The 17,500-nt window shown below is 42.1% G+C and overlaps 1 protein-coding gene across 1 annotated transcript in view; it reads right to left on the bottom strand.

The window, feature by feature from the left end:
- LOC133015761 (protein sidekick-1-like) overlaps positions 1-17,500 on the bottom strand; it is a 166,926-nt gene that overhangs the window by 115,906 nt on the left and 33,520 nt on the right. The window contains exon 5 of the mRNA XM_061083032.1: positions 17,065-17,198. Within this exon, the coding sequence (XP_060939015.1) occupies positions 17,065-17,198 (134 nt within the window). The remainder of the gene's footprint in view (positions 1-17,064; positions 17,199-17,500) is intronic.

Genomic DNA, 17,500 nt, shown 5'->3' with positions numbered 1-17,500 from the left:
AAACGTGTGTTAGAAGTGTCTGTAATTTAGCAAGGCTTTATCAAATAAAGACGGCACCCCCCACACACTTTCGGACCGTGGTGTCTGATCAACACATAGAAGCTAATTAATAAAATGGGATCAATGTGTGTTTGTGCACAAGTGTGAATTCAAGTGTCTGCCTCCATTGGGATCTGAATATATGACTTGTGTGTGTTAATGTTTGTGTTTATAGTTGTGAGAATACAAAGCATCAACGGGTTTATGAATCTCAATCCATGTCAAACATTGGGCTCAGGTCAAGTTCAGACACAAAGAAACTGAATTAACGGTTAAGCTCGGTTAGTTTTCTATCTCGTTAGGACAGATAATTGCTGCCCTGAGACTGACTCTACAAAGAGAAGTGGAGGTCTCTGATCCTGCAGGAGAAACAGCATGGAGGACAAGTCTCAGACAGAGGGAAGGTGAAGTCAAAGGTGTGTTTTGAAAGGTCAGTAATATCATGTGTTTGTTCCCTGCAGCTCAGTTACCAGATGGAGAAGGAACCACGAGTGACACCAGGAGATGCATCATCGCTAAATCACGTTGCCGCAGGGTAATCCCCAATCTCCCACTCCTCCTCCAGTCACTCCTTCTTGGTCTTCATCCCTCCATCCCTCTCTAATCGCATCTCTCTGTACCACGGACCCAAAGCACTGTGTCTAAGAGACCCTCAGCATAACTAAACAGCCGCACATAATAAGAGGATACTGAATTTTTAAGTGGCTCCTTTAGAAACGAGTGGTTTTCTAGCAGAGCCTCCTCCGCTGCTCCCAGTGCAGCCTCTCTGCTTTTGACACAGTCCGTTCATTTACTACAGGCCAGCGGATGTAGGGACGAGGCCTGGAGGAACGGGACAGATCAATGGAGGGTTACATGTCCTGGCATTTCCTCGGGCACTTCCTTGAAGGCTAAGACACTCGCTCACAAACTCACAGTCTTTGGAGCAGAATGAAAACATCAATACTGTACTAAGACTTTACTGATGCCCTTTGGGGAAACTCCCTTGAAGAAGCTGCTGCTGTGGGTTACAGCAGTTCACTGAGTGTTCTTACTTATTCTTATTATCTACTTCTTCCTGCAGTCAGGACACATTTCATGTGACAACTGTCAGAGATATATGGTGACTTCTCTTTCCTGAGTCAAAATTAGTGAAACCTAAATGGATTTTGGATGCATCAAAAGTGTGACTGTTGCCACAAAATCTTTTTCTGAGCCAGATATGGATTTTTCAGAGTCTGATGCTGTCACAATTATTTTAGGGATTCAAACATTTCAGACATCAATATATGTGCAGATATACATATTTTTTAAAAATGGAATTCCTGAGATATAGTTATCATTCCCTTATGATGAATAAATGTAACTGAGGCTTAACATTTTACAGTTTGATCATAAACCTTAATATGAATAACTATAATTTAAGACATATGTTACTTTTATTAAGAACATATTTTTGCCCAATACTGATAAATCGGTCAGGCTCCACTTCCTTTATAAACCAACCCTTCAGAATACAACTTGAAACGATGCAGAATACACTGGCAAAAAAACATAATGCTATTACTATTACTGTCATATTTACCGTATACAAAAAATACACTTTGCAATACAATCTAAATACGATAAACTAAGATAATCCTTTATTGGTCATCCCTTGGCCATGATTGGTTCACAACCTGCCGGTGACAAGGTCGACGCTTGTTACACTTTCATAACAAAATAAGATGCCATTGTATTTAAATTAGCTTCTTAATCTATTTATATCATTTCAAAACCATTTAGGATCCATTCATCTCACCCAGCTAAACTGACACTGGACCATCTAACACACATGGAAACCAAGACAACGTGAGACTTGTGCGATTGTTGTTTTCTAAAAGCGTCTTTAGTCTAAATGTTGCATCAGATCTCAATTTAATTACATTCCGTTCACTTCAACAACAACACAGTGAGGCCTGTGTATTCCAGCTCAGTGGGTAACAGGACAGTTCAATTAACATCACTGTGAAGACAAGACACACACGGAGCCCATCACACTGACACGGGGGCAATAAATCACCCAGAGCCCAGGACTTCAAGGTCTGTGTTACAGGGGAGAAGAATATCTCTGAGATTATTTGTCCCGAAATGATTTATAGCGCCTCCCATAGGCTAATAATAGAATTGCTGATAGAATAATTGAAACGTACGAAAGACAGGACACTGAGACACACACGGAGACAAATGTTACAAACACATTTGTTCTTTGCAGCCAGGAAGGAGAACACAACTGAGTGAGAACAGACTACAACATGCTTGGTAATAGTTTGCATCAATATTTGCATATTTGCAGGGATTAGGCCACTGACTATTTCCTGAGAGAAAAGGATAAACCATTGTAATGTGTGTCATAGTCTATCATGTGAGAAATAACACAGAATGTTAGTTTTATCACACCAAAAACACAAATCCCCAAAATATGAAGCTTTATATAAGCTAATAATCTCCAAATAAATAAGAAATAAAAACAAATAATAATAATTAAAAGGTTATTTTATGGCACTGTTTTGTTTACAACTTGTTTTACTGACTTCGAGTTGCCAGGAAATAAGCTGTGGCTGGTTATTGACCATCTGCAGCTCTGATGTGGTTTTTAAATCAGGCCAATGCCTCAAAGGAGCTGATTATATTCACAAGATTAATGTCAGTTGTTGCTCACTCACATAATCTCTTTGTTTTCTTCTAACAACTGAATAAACGATGCCTCAAAAAAGTTAAGAACGGAATTGAGGCGACTCAGCAAATCATTTTCACAAGTATCCTCGAGTATCTCACCTGCAAATGTTTTCTATTGTCAAAATTGTGCTAACAACTGACACACGAATATTAAACTATGTTGCTGAAACTAAGAACAGCCGATTTCATTCTCCCAATCTCACCCACGTCCACATTTATCTGTGTTTTTTGTGCCTGTGTCTTTACGTCTGTGTTTATATGTAAAGCGATCACTCATTGGGGCGAAGAAGAGTTCAGGCCTGTGTCTGATTAATAGCTGAATAGATTGTGTGGCTCAGATATTGATTTGTCGGGTCTGGACTTTAACAGATTCATTAGAACGGCGATAGATCTGTGAGATCTTACTGAAGCTGTTTCACCAGACTCCGGACATCACATGACTGGTAATGGACATCATCCGTCTGTTTGTTAGTCAGTCAAACACTGCTGTAATGTAAGTGTGTGTGTGTGTGTGTGTGTGTGTAATAAACACAAACACACATCTCCCACTTTCTTTCAATCACTCCAAACAACCAGGTAGGTGGGAGGGGAGGTGGAGGGGAGTAACATTGGGATGAAGAGGGAGGAAGAGAAGGGAGGAAAAACTATATTTGGATTAAAACATCCTGTTGATCTATTCCTGTTTCCAGCATCCTCTCTCAATCTTCAACTTTTACACTCTGCCTCTTTCTTCCTCCCGATCCATCTCCATCAGCCTCAAAGCTTTTCACAGCTTCACACTCGGGTGTTGTCTCCGATGCTCTCTGGTACCTGATCCCTCTCTGTCCTCATCTACCTTCTCTTCATTTGCACATAAACCAAGTAAAAAAACAACTTAAGTACACGTGTATTGCGTATGGGACAGGAGGAGACACACACACACACAATTATGTATTGCTCTTCTTGTGAATTAACAAACAGGTGTTAAAAGTGTCTGTAATTTAGCAAGGCTTTATCAAAAGAACCCCCCCAGTCTCGGACCGTGGTGTCAGATCAACACACAGAAGCTAATGAATAAATGGGATCAATGTGTGAAGTCAAGTGTCTGCCTCCATTTGGATCTGAAGACTTTGACTTGTGTGTGTTAATGTTTGTGTTTATAGTTGTGAGAATACAAAACATCACCAGGTTTATGAATCTCAATCCATGTCAAAGGGACTTCTGGTAAAAGTTAAGTGGATGTGGACAGAAGAAGAGAGGAAGAGTTCTGTGAATGGACAAAATTATTTTGTCAACTGTTTTCCAAGGTCAAGAATAAACTGTCAGGTTCATTCAATACAACAGATTTTGTTTGTACAGTCATTATTATGTATCTTCCCCTCTTATTGATTTTGCAGTGACGAAGATGTATCTTCATCACCTTGCAGCTCTAATGATGAATGGTAAATCTCTTAATGGTACTTGGTGGATGTATTAGAAAGAAGCACGGCAAGGATAAATAACTTCAGTGCACACACACACACACACACACACACACACACACACACACACACACACACACACACACACACACACATACACGCTGTGCAATAAATCAACATAATGTGATGATCGTGATGTAAAACTCTTGGTGCGATATCAATGTCTTTTTCAGGTACGTAAGGATGAGCTTATTTGAGCCTTTTACTTCAAATTAAAGTTAAAAAATCGTTTCCTGGAGCATTAGTGAGGATTTGAACATTGATATTGATGAAATCGACACGGCCAACTTGTAATATTCCAACTATTTTGTTCGTCTGTCTGTTATTTAGCAAGTTTACGCAAAAATGACAGGATGGATTATCATGCCGTGTGTTTTAAGGAGGTGGTGGTTTATAGGTCAGGAGAGAACCCAATAAATAGTAGAGCAGATCCAGGGAGTGGCTCAAAACTTTATTTTACTTTAGAATAATTCATGAATCTTGACGAAACCGATCAGGCACATTTGGGAAACCAATATCTATGAGTGAGTCAATTCGTGCACCTTGATTTGATTTAAAGGAAATGTTGTTTTGTAGTTTTTTCATAAGAAACAATGATACTGTTTGCCAGTTTTGTAGTTTTTTGAGGCAGCAAACACCCAAACTTTGACCCAGAATTTTCTATCCATTGTTTCAAATCTCAAAATCTATTTTCGTGATGGTGTGGTTGTAGGTTGCTCCACGTTTTTGTGTTAATGAGTAAGAATTGCCTTGTTTACTCGTGGAAACAAGTCGTACAACACATCACAGTGACAGTGAATTTCCTGAACAACCCCAGTGGGAGTAAAAGGCTTTTTCTGCTTATTCAGTGAGAATTCTGAATTGAGACAGATCATCACAAAAAGAATATATTTCATCTTTGTACGTACAATTCTAAATAAACTGCGACACCCCCACTGGTTGTACTACATATTCCAATATCTGAATTTGTCAATGTCACGTCCACCAGCTCCTTTCCTGTCTCCTCTGGGTGGAGACCAGCAACACACACTCACCCATCTCTCTTTACTGGCTTCTCTCTGCCATTAAACACATTCTCCTTCCTCAGCATCTCATCAAATCTCCTATTTACCACATCCTTTATCTTTCTTCTCTTCCCTCTATCCTATCTCTTCATCTCTCGTTCTCTGCACCCGCATCTATTGCTTCAAATTAACATCTGCTGACTGGCCTGCTCCACCAATAACCCATCACACCCAGCAGGAAGCGCAGACAACACAAAGGGAGAGAGTGTGTTTGCACGCGCAGTCATATTTCCTTTTGTATAGCTGGATCCTCTGAAACGTGGTTATGAAAACCCCCCCTGAATGCACTGGGTGTGTGTGCTGATACAAGCTGGCAAATGAACAGCGTCTCCCGGTGAGCCGCTCGGCGTGGAGTCGTGGAGCCTCACGCTTTTTCACACGGTGATGAGTATCAAAATAAAACTGTGAACTGAGTCTGTGTGTACGAACACTGCATACAACACGAGTCCTTAGCTGGTACAAAACTGCTATTCAGAATGTTAATGATCATGCACACTCACTGACACACACACACGCTCACTGACACACACACACACACACAGAGTTTGGGGGAGGTGGCCATAAGGACAGCTGTGTGACTGGCAGGATCATTAAAACCACGAGCCCGACGCTACTTATCTGCACACTTGACACCTCATTCCGTTTCCTGTGTGTGTTTGGTGTGTGCTCGTGCATCTCATCTCCTTAAGGGAGCCGAGCCGGTGTCGGTCCACAGTATTTGTCTGGAGATGTGCATTAGTCAGCCTTGACGGGACATCAACTACATTTCCGACTGTATCCTCTGCACAGACAGCACAATATTTCATCCTCCTGCTGCTGCGTTTCTCCAGCGAAACAAACGTATCCACGCAAATTCTTCCATCTGCTTCATATTCTCACACAAACACAAACCGTACACACACACTCAAACTCGAGGTTTGAGTAAGGTTCTGCCTCTACACCACTGAACATTAATTAAAACATAAGTTGTCTGGTAACTTTAACCTCCGTGCACCCCCTGTCTCCAATAAAATCAAGGACTGAATTTATGCTGGAAGCAGACTGAGGTGAACTAACCTCCATTCGTGGGTCAGACAAACTGCCACTGGCTGTTACCAAGCAAAGCTGTGTCTTGAAAAAGTTAGCAAGTATGTTTAAGTTTACTTTTAAGAGTAACAATCTGATGGTCATTATTTAATCCTGCTTTAGCTGACTATCTGAAATCTGTGGCTGTTAATCATCAGACCTTGTTTTATCCCATTCGTCCAGACTGACCTTGGTACGAGAGCTGATTTACATCCTGGACAAGTCATCAGCCAATCAGAGGGCAGACGTACAGAGAGCAACAACCAATCACCCTAACCCCAATCTGCATGAACACAGTCTGAGGGAGGAGGAGAACCCAGAGAAAACCCATTCAGACATGAAGGGAACTCCTTGTGAAGAAACATCTTTGATGTTACCCAAAAACTAAATTAACACACTTGATCTCAGTATGTTAAGGACTCACTGTAAAGTTTTTAAAGTGTGAATTGTGTGACTTGAATGGAGCAAATATGCTGGACTACTACCACCTCCCTTCAATCCCTTCACCGCTCAGAGTTCACTGTTCAGAGTCAAACTTCCAGACTTTCCCTGGAACCTCCTCCTCTTCTTCTCCGGCCTCTTCACCTCCACAGCCTCTTCTTGTTCATTGATTCTTCAGGAACTTGTTACATCCAGCGTCTGTGACTTTCTGCCCGTTCCCTCTCCCTCCAGACGCCTCGATCTCTCACCACTTCCCTTTTTGTCTATTGGTCGTTTTATTCCCCGAGCGGAGGAGGATCTGAAGAACCCTTGAGTGGGCGTCGGCCTGTAAGATGCTGTGTCAAAGCCACGCACACGGGCATCCTTCTTAATCTGTCCCATCATGCTGTAAAACACGCTTGCAATTAAATCCATAACTGGGTGGAACGAGTTGAGCGACGCACACGCAGCCACACACAGCGATGCACACTTCTTGTACTTCTTGAGTTTCCTGTCCGTCCCTCCATCACGCCGTCTCTCTGTCTGTACACCGGGGTTTTAATTATAGAACCACAGAGAAGCCTCATTAGACTGAGTGGGGAAGTGAGAAGGGACCGGGAGAGACAGAAATGAGGGGAGACAAAGGTAACAGACGGAGGAGAGAGATGGGGATCAGCAGAGAGACGTCTGATCCCCCCCGCCCGCTGCTGAAAGATTGAATATAATAACTCCAGACACAACCAGTTTGTAGCAGGAATTAATCAAAGCAGCGATTCATTAGCAAAGTCCTTTTAACAAAACCACAGAGGATTAAGGGCCTATTTGTCTGATCGTGCATGTGTGTTCCACATCTGTAGACTTCAAATTACCAGACTCAGGATACAAAAGAGATCATTGTAAACCTAATGCGTCCTCAGCCAAGGTTAGATCTTTCAAAGTGACGCGCCAGGCCGAAGATACAAGGTATAGATATATAACCATTCTAGAAAAAGAGACTCAATCATACTGGTACACGCTCTTCAAGGTTTACATGCAATTTAATGCACCGGTGATTCTGTGAAGTGACCTTCACGATGGTGATCAACATAAGACGACTTGAATCCAGGCTTCCTACGCAACCTCAATTATGAAGAGCCGAGAGTTTCTTCACAACGAACAAAAGATTATACAACTATTAAACACACTAATTCAGAATATCTGACATTGGATTTCAGCATCTCACAATTAAAATGTTCTAACTTGATGCTGCATTAAAGAAGGAAAGTTGGATGAAGCAACACACACACACACACACACAGACACACACTGTTGCTTTAATGCATAAATATTTAACGTTTAATCCATTTTAGTTTAGCAGCAACTGACAAAAAGGTTCATTTCTGTAATGAACCACGACCAGAACTCTCCACCACCAAGTTAATGCATCCGGCCCCAGATGGTCACAGAATGAGAGGCTGATGCTGTGCAGTTATTTGGTGAGTGAGCGTTCACACACACTGCAGCGTCTGTGCTGCTTGGGTCTGTCTCCAAACTGTAGTTTCAACAGTACAAGTTTAAATCAGGTTTTTCTGCTGCAAGTGCTGGATCTGCCCGTCCTAAACCAACAGCTTGCACAAATAACAGGAGAAAGTACGTTTCGGAGGTTGCTGAATGCTGCTTGTTGTTTTCACTTAAACTCTCCAGCACAGTCCCAGCGGGGGGGCATGAAGGCTGCTGTACTGATCAGAGTCCAAGGTTCTGTGGAGCCACTGAAACCAGACTTTGGGTTAAGAGCCCAGAAAAAACAAGTTATTTAGATATTTGGTTTTTAAATTCTCTTTAAAATTGTTATTTCTAATATTTTAAATGTCTTTACTTTGCTTGATTACAAGTACGAAACCCAAATAGGGCGACAGAGCCGTCTCTTCCTCAACTCATAGGAGACTGCATTGACCCGCCCACCTTCAAAACATTACTCCAACTAATTGCAAATGATTAATTATACATCTAGTTATTTTATTTTCTGTTTTTAACCAATGTAAAGTCTCTTTGAGAATCGTTATATGAAGCAAATTTAAAATAACAATAGAAGTAGTAGCAACAAAAAACTGCAAAAACAATTGAATATTTTAAATACTTTAGAAATAATGATATGAATTAATCAAATATCCAAATAGTTGCAGATTGGTCATGTGCTGATCTACTAAATTGACAAATTGTTTAAACACTTTACGTGTCCATAAGGTACATTTCTTTTACAGATTGCTCCTTTAAGGCTCTCATCACTTTTTCAATCACTTTTCAAACAAAAACCTATTTTCCTTTCTTCATTCAGCTCCTGAGTGTCAACAAACGCATTCAGCAGCTTAATCGAGTGGTTTGTTGTTGATCGTGGTAACACAAGGATCTTCCTTGTTTCATATCGTTGGGTAAGTGCGATGTTTGTTTCTTCTATCCCAACGCTTCTGAAAATACCATTATTAAGATTCATCTTATCAAATCCTGTGTTTTTTCTGATCTGCTGCAGTTTAGCACCCAGCGAAAAAGAAATGTTATACAGTAACTAAAAGGAAAATAAGAGCATCTGCGCATATCTATAAAATCTTTGAGCCATTTTATCTTGCTGTTAAATAATAATTGGCAGCTGCTTCTTAACAGTGCCATAGATTCTGCTGTTAATTAATTAAGAGCAGTCATCTGAGAGGGAAGGAGAAAGATTTTGTGTCACCGCTCAGCGCTCGCACCTGTGCTCCTGTCAGGAGGGGGGGCGAGTTTATACACACTTTTCAATTTGTCATTTGTTTTATGTTTATGGGTCACGAGCCAAAAAAAAACATCTGAGAGTCTCGCTGCTCCTCGGGTCTCGTGGCGTTCGCTTCTCACTGGTTTGACTAGAAACTCCAGGGGACGTTTTCCCTGTCAAACACTGGAGCTGCATACTAGAGAGCAAACTGTGACACACAAGTTGTGTTGCCATGTGGGTGAGAGGGTTTCTGTGGTTCCTTAACCGAAGAGATGGAACTTCAGCCGTGAGGAGTATCTCATTTTAAACAATAATAAAAACTAAATTTGAAGTTGATCCGATGAAAGCCCTGGTACAAGTACATCAAAATAAAAAATGTGGAATATGGCCAAAATGGCCACTAAATGCAAAATAGCAGGCTTCCTGTTGTGTTTTTCCAGTTGCACCGAAAGACCTTTTTGTTTGTCTAGTCATGATACACCTGTATATTGATTTTTGTGAAGACCGGTCAATGTGAACACCTTCCAGGGGTCTCGGGGGGCACCGTTGAGCCATTTTGTGACGCCCATTGAAAATTACTCCAGAATACGTAAATTTTCACCACTTTCTAGCTTTCTGCAAATTTTGGTAAGAAGTTGAGCATGGTAAAGCCCTCAAAAAGCCAATTCATTTGCCTGAATAATAATAATAATAATAATAATAATCCTTACAATTTCAATAGGGCCTCAACTGACCTTTGATGTCAGTGCTCGGGTCCTAATAACGTGACTCAATTAAAGGGTGACCTCCACCGTGGCCAGAATGAAACGTCCTTGGAACACAGTTAAAAACATTTTTGACGATGCTAGTCCACATGTTTAGAACATATGTAACAGTTCTGGTTGTTTGTAGCCATTTTAACGAGGAGTTGTTACATGTTATATTTTTAAAGCCGGTCGGGACACAGTGCAGCAGAATGATATCAACACATCGTCATGCAGTCGACACCTTGATCACATCACGACAGCTGCAGTGCTGCAAACAACCTGACAACACACAGGACTCTTTATGTTTGAACTTTCAAATGATGCAATGACACACACACACACACACACACAAAACATGCATGCACACAAACCCCGGATTCCACAACACACTCTCTCTCCAGGGAAACTAAAATACCTCCAATTAGACGCGCCGCAGAACAACTGGGATGGGACCTGGAGCAAACACACACACAAACACACACACACACAGACACACACAGACACACAAACACACTTGCACACAAACATCGGCAGCGTGCTCTCATTTAAGAGTCAGTGATGTGGAACGGAAACATCTGGAGGGGAGGGAAGATGATTAGAGAACGAACTAAATGAAACAAAGACACACGCACGCGCAAAATATTAACACAAATGTTGTCGCCGAACAAACGGAAAACTGAAAACCGGTTACGGTGTCTAACGAGTACTTAAAACTATGTAAAAGATTTTGAAAAGAGTTGTAGCCTGTGTGTCATGGGCCAAACGTATAGTGTTTGAATGATCCAAACGAAACATAAACTAATATCTGCTTCTACATCAGATCCCCCGGAGTGTGTGTGTGTGACAGCGTGCGAGTGTGTCTGGGTTGTGCTGAGGTCAGCGGAGTCAGACGCTACATGAGTCTGAGTCTCGGCTCCTGAACAAAGGCCACTCGGTCACTTCCCGGGGCCGTGGGGGGGGCGGCAGGAGGGAGACAAGGGAGAAACCGGGTAGAGGACAGGGGGCGTAATCAAACTCAGACAGACTCTCGTCCAATCACCAGGCCGAGGTAATCAAACTCAGACTAACCACACCCACCTCCAGGCAGACATACGATGATTAGGGTTATGAAAGGACATTTCATATCTCTAACAAAGTATTTATGAACTGGGAGCTGATGCGTCCTGCTCAGCTCTGAATACAGTTCTTGCAGATATAAATGCAGCAGAATCCAATTTACAATACAAATCAACGCTGTGCAGAACTATGAAGCTTCAAAGCCGAGTCGGAGACAATTTCAAACAACCTCTTCAAACTTCCTTGTCTTATTTCTGGAAGCAGGAGTTTGGTTCGACTTCAGCCGGTACACGCAGTAATTACAGAGCTGTGCTGTGTGGAGCATTTTAAAGATTTTATTCATGGAGCTCCGTTGGCTCGTCAGGGACAGAGAGACTCAGCCTGTGAGGATCTTCTGAGGTTGTGGAAGGAGCTTTGTTAAGTCGGAGAAATGAGACATCTTGTTACGTACTGGATGTTTGAAAGATGTGAGCGTTTACCAGAAGGTCCAACGGGAAAAAGAAGATGCCATAAATTACATTTAGGGACTTAAAGTCAGGACATCTCGGCCTCGACAGCTCGGACTTTTATAAAGTCTGTGTCTTACAAGTCGCCGAACTTTATGCAAGTGAGGAACAAAACTGCTGGATCACTCTTTTAAAAGGGAGCACTCTGCACGCTGGGCTTCTATGTTCGGACGTATTACTCAAAGCTATTTTCTGAAAGCTCAGCAATCATTAATAGGCGTGACATTACTGTCTTCTCTTTAGAAAAAGATAAAGGCAGCTGATCAACTATTGAGCCCAGAGCTGAGATTGCATTTTAAGTCTTCGCAGTTATTATATCAGCATTTATGCGCCCGACACATTCCCCTTCCCACTCGTTCTTTTCTTATCCTGTCTTCTGTTCCCTCTTCTCCTGTCTACCCTGCGTGACCCCTCCTCCTCTTGTTTCATCTGTGAGATCCATACACGTCGGATTATATTTATCACGCTTCCACTTCTTTATCTCGGTGAGTCTAATGGCTCCAGCCGTTTTGTCTCCTTTCTTTATTCTGTAAAGTGCTCGTCTTTGATGGAGCCCAGCTCGGCTTTCTGGGCGTGCATCTTTTACATGCGTGTGCATTTGCATGTCTGTGTGCTTTCATGTGTGTGTGTATATGTGTGTGAGTGTGTGTGTGTGTGTGTGTGTGTGTGTGTGTGTGTGTGTGTGTGTGTGTGTGTGTGTGTGTGTGTGTGTGTGTGTGTGTGTGTCTCTGTGTGTGTGTGTGTGAGTCTCCCTCCTGCGAGTGCTCTCTTTGGGGATATTTTGCCGCTGTAATGGACTGAAGTACAAATCTACAAAGGCCTCCACCGCTGTGAACTGGAGAGAAGCTCAGCGACACGCAGACACTCAACAAGGGAACCCCCCCCCCCACTGCTGCTGTGACTGACAGGCCGAGCGTGTGCGTGGTAAAGAGAGAGAAAAGAGAACGAGCGGGAAATTATGTCAGGTACACACGGAGCTTAATTAATTGGAGGAGGGATCCTCATCTCCTGTCACTAACAGAAAGACCCTGAGGCCGTTAGAATTCTGTTTCTCTCTAATGTAAAAAACACACAAAAACACACAAAAACACACAAAAACACACAAACACACACACACACACACACACACACACACACACACACACACACACGCAGGGATTAAATGACCAGCACCCTGCTCCTCGAGTCCTCTCTCCCTGGAGTTGCTGCGTTGATGAGATTCTCTGCACTGACTTGATATTCACTCGCTTGAATAACACAGTTAGAATACATAGACCTCCAATATTCAAAATCCAACTTCTGTCCAATCAGCAGCCGGTTCAGTCTGACCGGGGGGGGGTGGAAACGTCTCGTGGAACCGACTCGCTGTCGGCCGTGATAAAAAGCCCCAGGAGCTGTTTATTTTACAGGCGGGCTGTACTTCCAGTGATTACAGTGTGTGACCTCTCACCAAGCGGCTGAGCTGCTATCAATTGTGGCTGCTCCGGCTCAACCACGGATGACAGTTAGTGCTTTTTATTTTCGGCCGTATATGTGCCACACTTACAGGATAGTGGCCGGGGGACATGCAGATAATGGATATGTCAAGTAGGTGGGTCATGTAACTCTCCGGGTGTCACTTCTCTGAGCTGGTTCAAGCTGTGAGGATCAACCCCAAGATTCAATTTATACCTAAATATTAACGCTTGACTCGTATCCAGGTTGTATCTCTGAATCTATTCATGTTAGAATCATAAATGATTCAGATATTGATGTCTCCAGTGCGATCAGATCTCCCACATCTGAAATGTGTTTGTTTCAGAAAAGAAGTAGTAGAAGAAAAGCAGATAGAGAGACTTTACTTCACATCCTTCCAAGTTTCCCTGGTGATCCAAGCAATAGTTTTTGTGTGTCCTCCTTTGTGGTGGTAATGAAAAGCATATATAACTAATGTGTGAATGGCTAAATGCACTTTAAAGCACTTAGTCCGTATACACAATTTACTTTCATGTGCTCAATCCATTTGGAATCGGATCAGCGGCGTCAGTTCTTCACACCAGGTGTAAGTGTTCACTGTGAAATGTGTGGTTGTGTTGCTGGAAAGAAAACAGACAGAGACATTTCCCCCTCAGACGTTCTTCTATCTAACAGGTCGTATCCTGATCTGCACCCATGACTCACTTCATCCAGTCTCTTCTTTCTCTCTCTCTACCAATCCTACTTCTTACTTGTTCGTCTTTGTTGTGCACAACGTCTGAATCAAAGTGCGAAAGAGAAGAATAGGAAGTAGGTATCTCATTTAGTCGGCGGAATTTATGAAAAGAAAGACAAGATTTTTTAGGAATAGGAAACGTGACTGACAGCTACGAACTTCAGTCGTCTGATCCTGCACCGGCTGCTTAATGGGATAAAAAGGAAAAACATGAAAGAGAGGAGACCGGAAACAGAGGGGGGAGGAGGTGGAGAAAAAAGACACACAAAAGAGGAGGTAGGGAAGAACAAAAACACAATTTGCTCAAGTTCATTCACATATTTACTCGCGTCATTTAACCTCCTGAACCTCTCATCACTTCAGTTCACTTTAATCTAATCTCATTTGCACAAATTCCTCTTTTCCCTTAAATTTCCTGCCAGAAAAAACCCTTGGCAGATCCTGATCATTATGTCCACACTGTAGCTGTGATTCTAACTGAGGAGAGAGTGATTTAGAAAAAACCCAATCTATCGATACAGACATATTTTCAAGCCAAATTCATCATCTACTGTTCAATTTTCCTTACACGAGTCCGGCCAGGCAAAAAATAATGCGTATTGGGTGATATAACCAATATGACTGACTCATAAAGATGATCCATAACCACAGAAAGTGAAGACTGATCCAGAAAACCAGACAAGAAGAGAAAGAGTCTTGTTTCTCTTTTATATTCCATCCTTTCTTATTTTTTATTTTTTTTGACTCGTTTGTATTTAATTCATCTTTCCTCATTTTCTCCCAGAGCCTCAATAACAAATAACTGAATCAGATCTGCTGTTTTATAGCAAAGGTTATTTACCCAAGAAATGTTTATTGTACACAACACTAACTGATAAACAGACACACACACTCACACACACACACACACACACACACACACATACTCACACACACACAGGCTGACGTTTATGGCCGAAGTCTGATCAGCGAAACCTAACTATACCCTTACCATTCCTAAAAAACGCCCAAGGGAGCACTCTACCCTGACAGCTCTAACAAGGTGCTGTGCGTATATTTATGTGATTGTGTGGGTCTGTGTAAGTGTGTAAGTGTGTAAGTGTGTGTGTGTGTGAGTGTGTGACAAAGGATACCAAAGGATACAACCCTGTAAAAGGAATCTAATTAAAACTCTATAGAGCCACAAGGGACAGGCCGCTCCCTCCCTCTCTCATTTAACTACAGTGAACACTTCAGCTGAAAGACTGTTCGAGTGAGCGCTCTGTCCTCCGGCCTCCGAGGAGACACCACAGAGACACGGAGAAGGATCATGTGAAAAGGTGATTCACGGATTGAGGAGGTGACAGAGGCTGAAACACAGCGGGAGAGAAACACATTCACCAAAAACCCCTTCGCCATTATCAGCTTCTTTGTGTCATTTGTTAATATTCACATACAAATGAACTTCTGTAGCAGAGTGGAAACTTGAATCCTTTTAAACTCTGTAATATAATAAACAGCCGACAGTGTCTGGGACGGGACTGTTGTTCTGGATATGGTTTACAGCTACTTATTAATTTAATGTTTAAAGGGATGGAAGGACTTCTGACTGGAGAAACCACACATAAAATAATGTTTCCACCAACTGGCCGAGCTGTTTCCCTCTGAGGCTTCAACCCTGTGAATTGTTTCAGAATGTCCATCGTTCTGATATGAAAGTAAACACGGAGCAGAGTTGTACCGTTCAAGTGTTGTGACATTTGGGATGAACAGGCCAGAAGAGAAGAGGAGAGAAGTAGAAAAAAAGGGCAGAGTTTGTGTTAAATTGTGGATGGAGAGACACAGGAAACACAGACCAGAGAGCAAAAAAGGAGGGAAGTGACCACAGAGACGAACAAGTATCGGTATTCGATCTCAGACGTGTGTTGCAAACAACAAACATGAACAAAAAACTCTATTACTGAACAACTGGCAGCAGCTGGATCTGAACCACAGCTCAGCTCGGTCGGATCCTCGGTCCTCACACACATCCTGTTCATAACTGGCTCTATAGTCTCATCTACTGTTACTGGTTTAAAGTCGGGTTCTGAGGTGAAGAAAAATACACATAGAAATCTAAAAGTGTCACAAATCTTTTAAACTCTTTAATCAATGTTTCAAACGTCGGGTCAGCAGATTATGTTGATGCTAAAAGTTACCTGCTCTGAAGAGACAATACAATTAGGCTCCTAACAGTTTAATGCACCGTCCAAAAAGGAAGTTAATGTCCTTAGCAAAAAGAAGAATCAGTTAATTGAGTTTTCTTAACGAGACGAAACAGAGCTTGATGAATCTACTTCCTAATCTAGTTCCTGGATTTAATCTTTTAACCTCTTTAGTAATGTTTGAAACGTCAGGTCAGCAGAATTATCTTCCTGTAGCTGACAGTTGCTTTTGCTCGTTTAAATGACAAATGTCAGATTATGTCGGTGCTAAAAGTTACTTGCTCTAAAGTTACAATACAATTAGGCTCCTAACAGTTTAATGCGAAGTCCAAAGTGGAAGTTTATGTCCTTAGCAAAAAGAAGAATCAGTTAATTGAGTTTTCTTAACGAGAGAGTGTTGATTCCTCTATACTGGGACAATCTAACTGCATCAAGTAATTCTCTCATCTTTCATTTATATGACATCATTAATTTTAGTTTCTTAATCAATGGTTCAGAATCATCACTTTGTCACAGATTCAGACAAACAGGTAGTTTGTTTGAAGCATATTTGATATATACGATATATCTTTAATCCTCTGTTTGTGTGTTGTGCTGCTCGTCTCAGTTTCCAGTTCCTCCAGCAGCCCTCAGTAATTAGGCTTCATCACAAAACTGTCTTCTGAGCCAACAAATAGAAAATAAATCTTTAGATTCAGATCATTAAAACCCGATTGAACCTCCACCTCAGTTCCAGCACAGATGACTTGTGAAGCTCCTCAAAGGGTCTGAGAAGCTCCTAATGCACAATCAGTCACATTTCATTATGTGTCAGCCTCTGATGAAACAAACCGAAGCTCTGAGTGCAAACGCTAATTAGTGCGTCTGCTGGTTTCCTGCCAAACCTTTCAGATGAGTGGAAGCGTTTCTTCTTACCTGAGATGCTCAGGTACACCGCCGCACTCGTCACGTTCTCTCCCGTCATCTCGTTCACCGCCTCCACGTGGTAGCGTCCCGCGTCCGTCGCCGTGGTTGCCAGGACGACCAGCTGATTGTCCAGACTGATTGCTCTGTAGGGGCGGAGACACAAGAGAACGAGGGATTAGAGAGCGAAGGAGAAAGGGAAACACGTCCTCGGCCTAGTCGAGAACACAGCTCAAACTAAGACTCTGACATGAGGAGAGTATTTGGTACATGGATCGTTTAGCATTCATAAAGAGGGGGGGGGGGGGACACGTTGAATACAAGCATCAGGAAGGAAAGAGGATTCACGGAGCTTAAATAAATCTCTCCTCCTGTCTCAGATTGATATGTGGCTCATTCCGTGTCTCTTTCATTCTTCTGGCCGTGCTCGTCGAGTATTATCTTCTGT

The sequence above is a fragment of the Limanda limanda genome, chromosome 2 (assembly GCF_963576545.1).
Source record: "Limanda limanda chromosome 2, fLimLim1.1, whole genome shotgun sequence".
In the NCBI taxonomy this organism is placed as follows: Eukaryota; Metazoa; Chordata; class Actinopteri; order Pleuronectiformes; family Pleuronectidae; genus Limanda; species Limanda limanda.
Note: the sequence above shows the minus strand (reverse complement) of the source record. Positions and strands in the feature narration are given on the sequence as shown.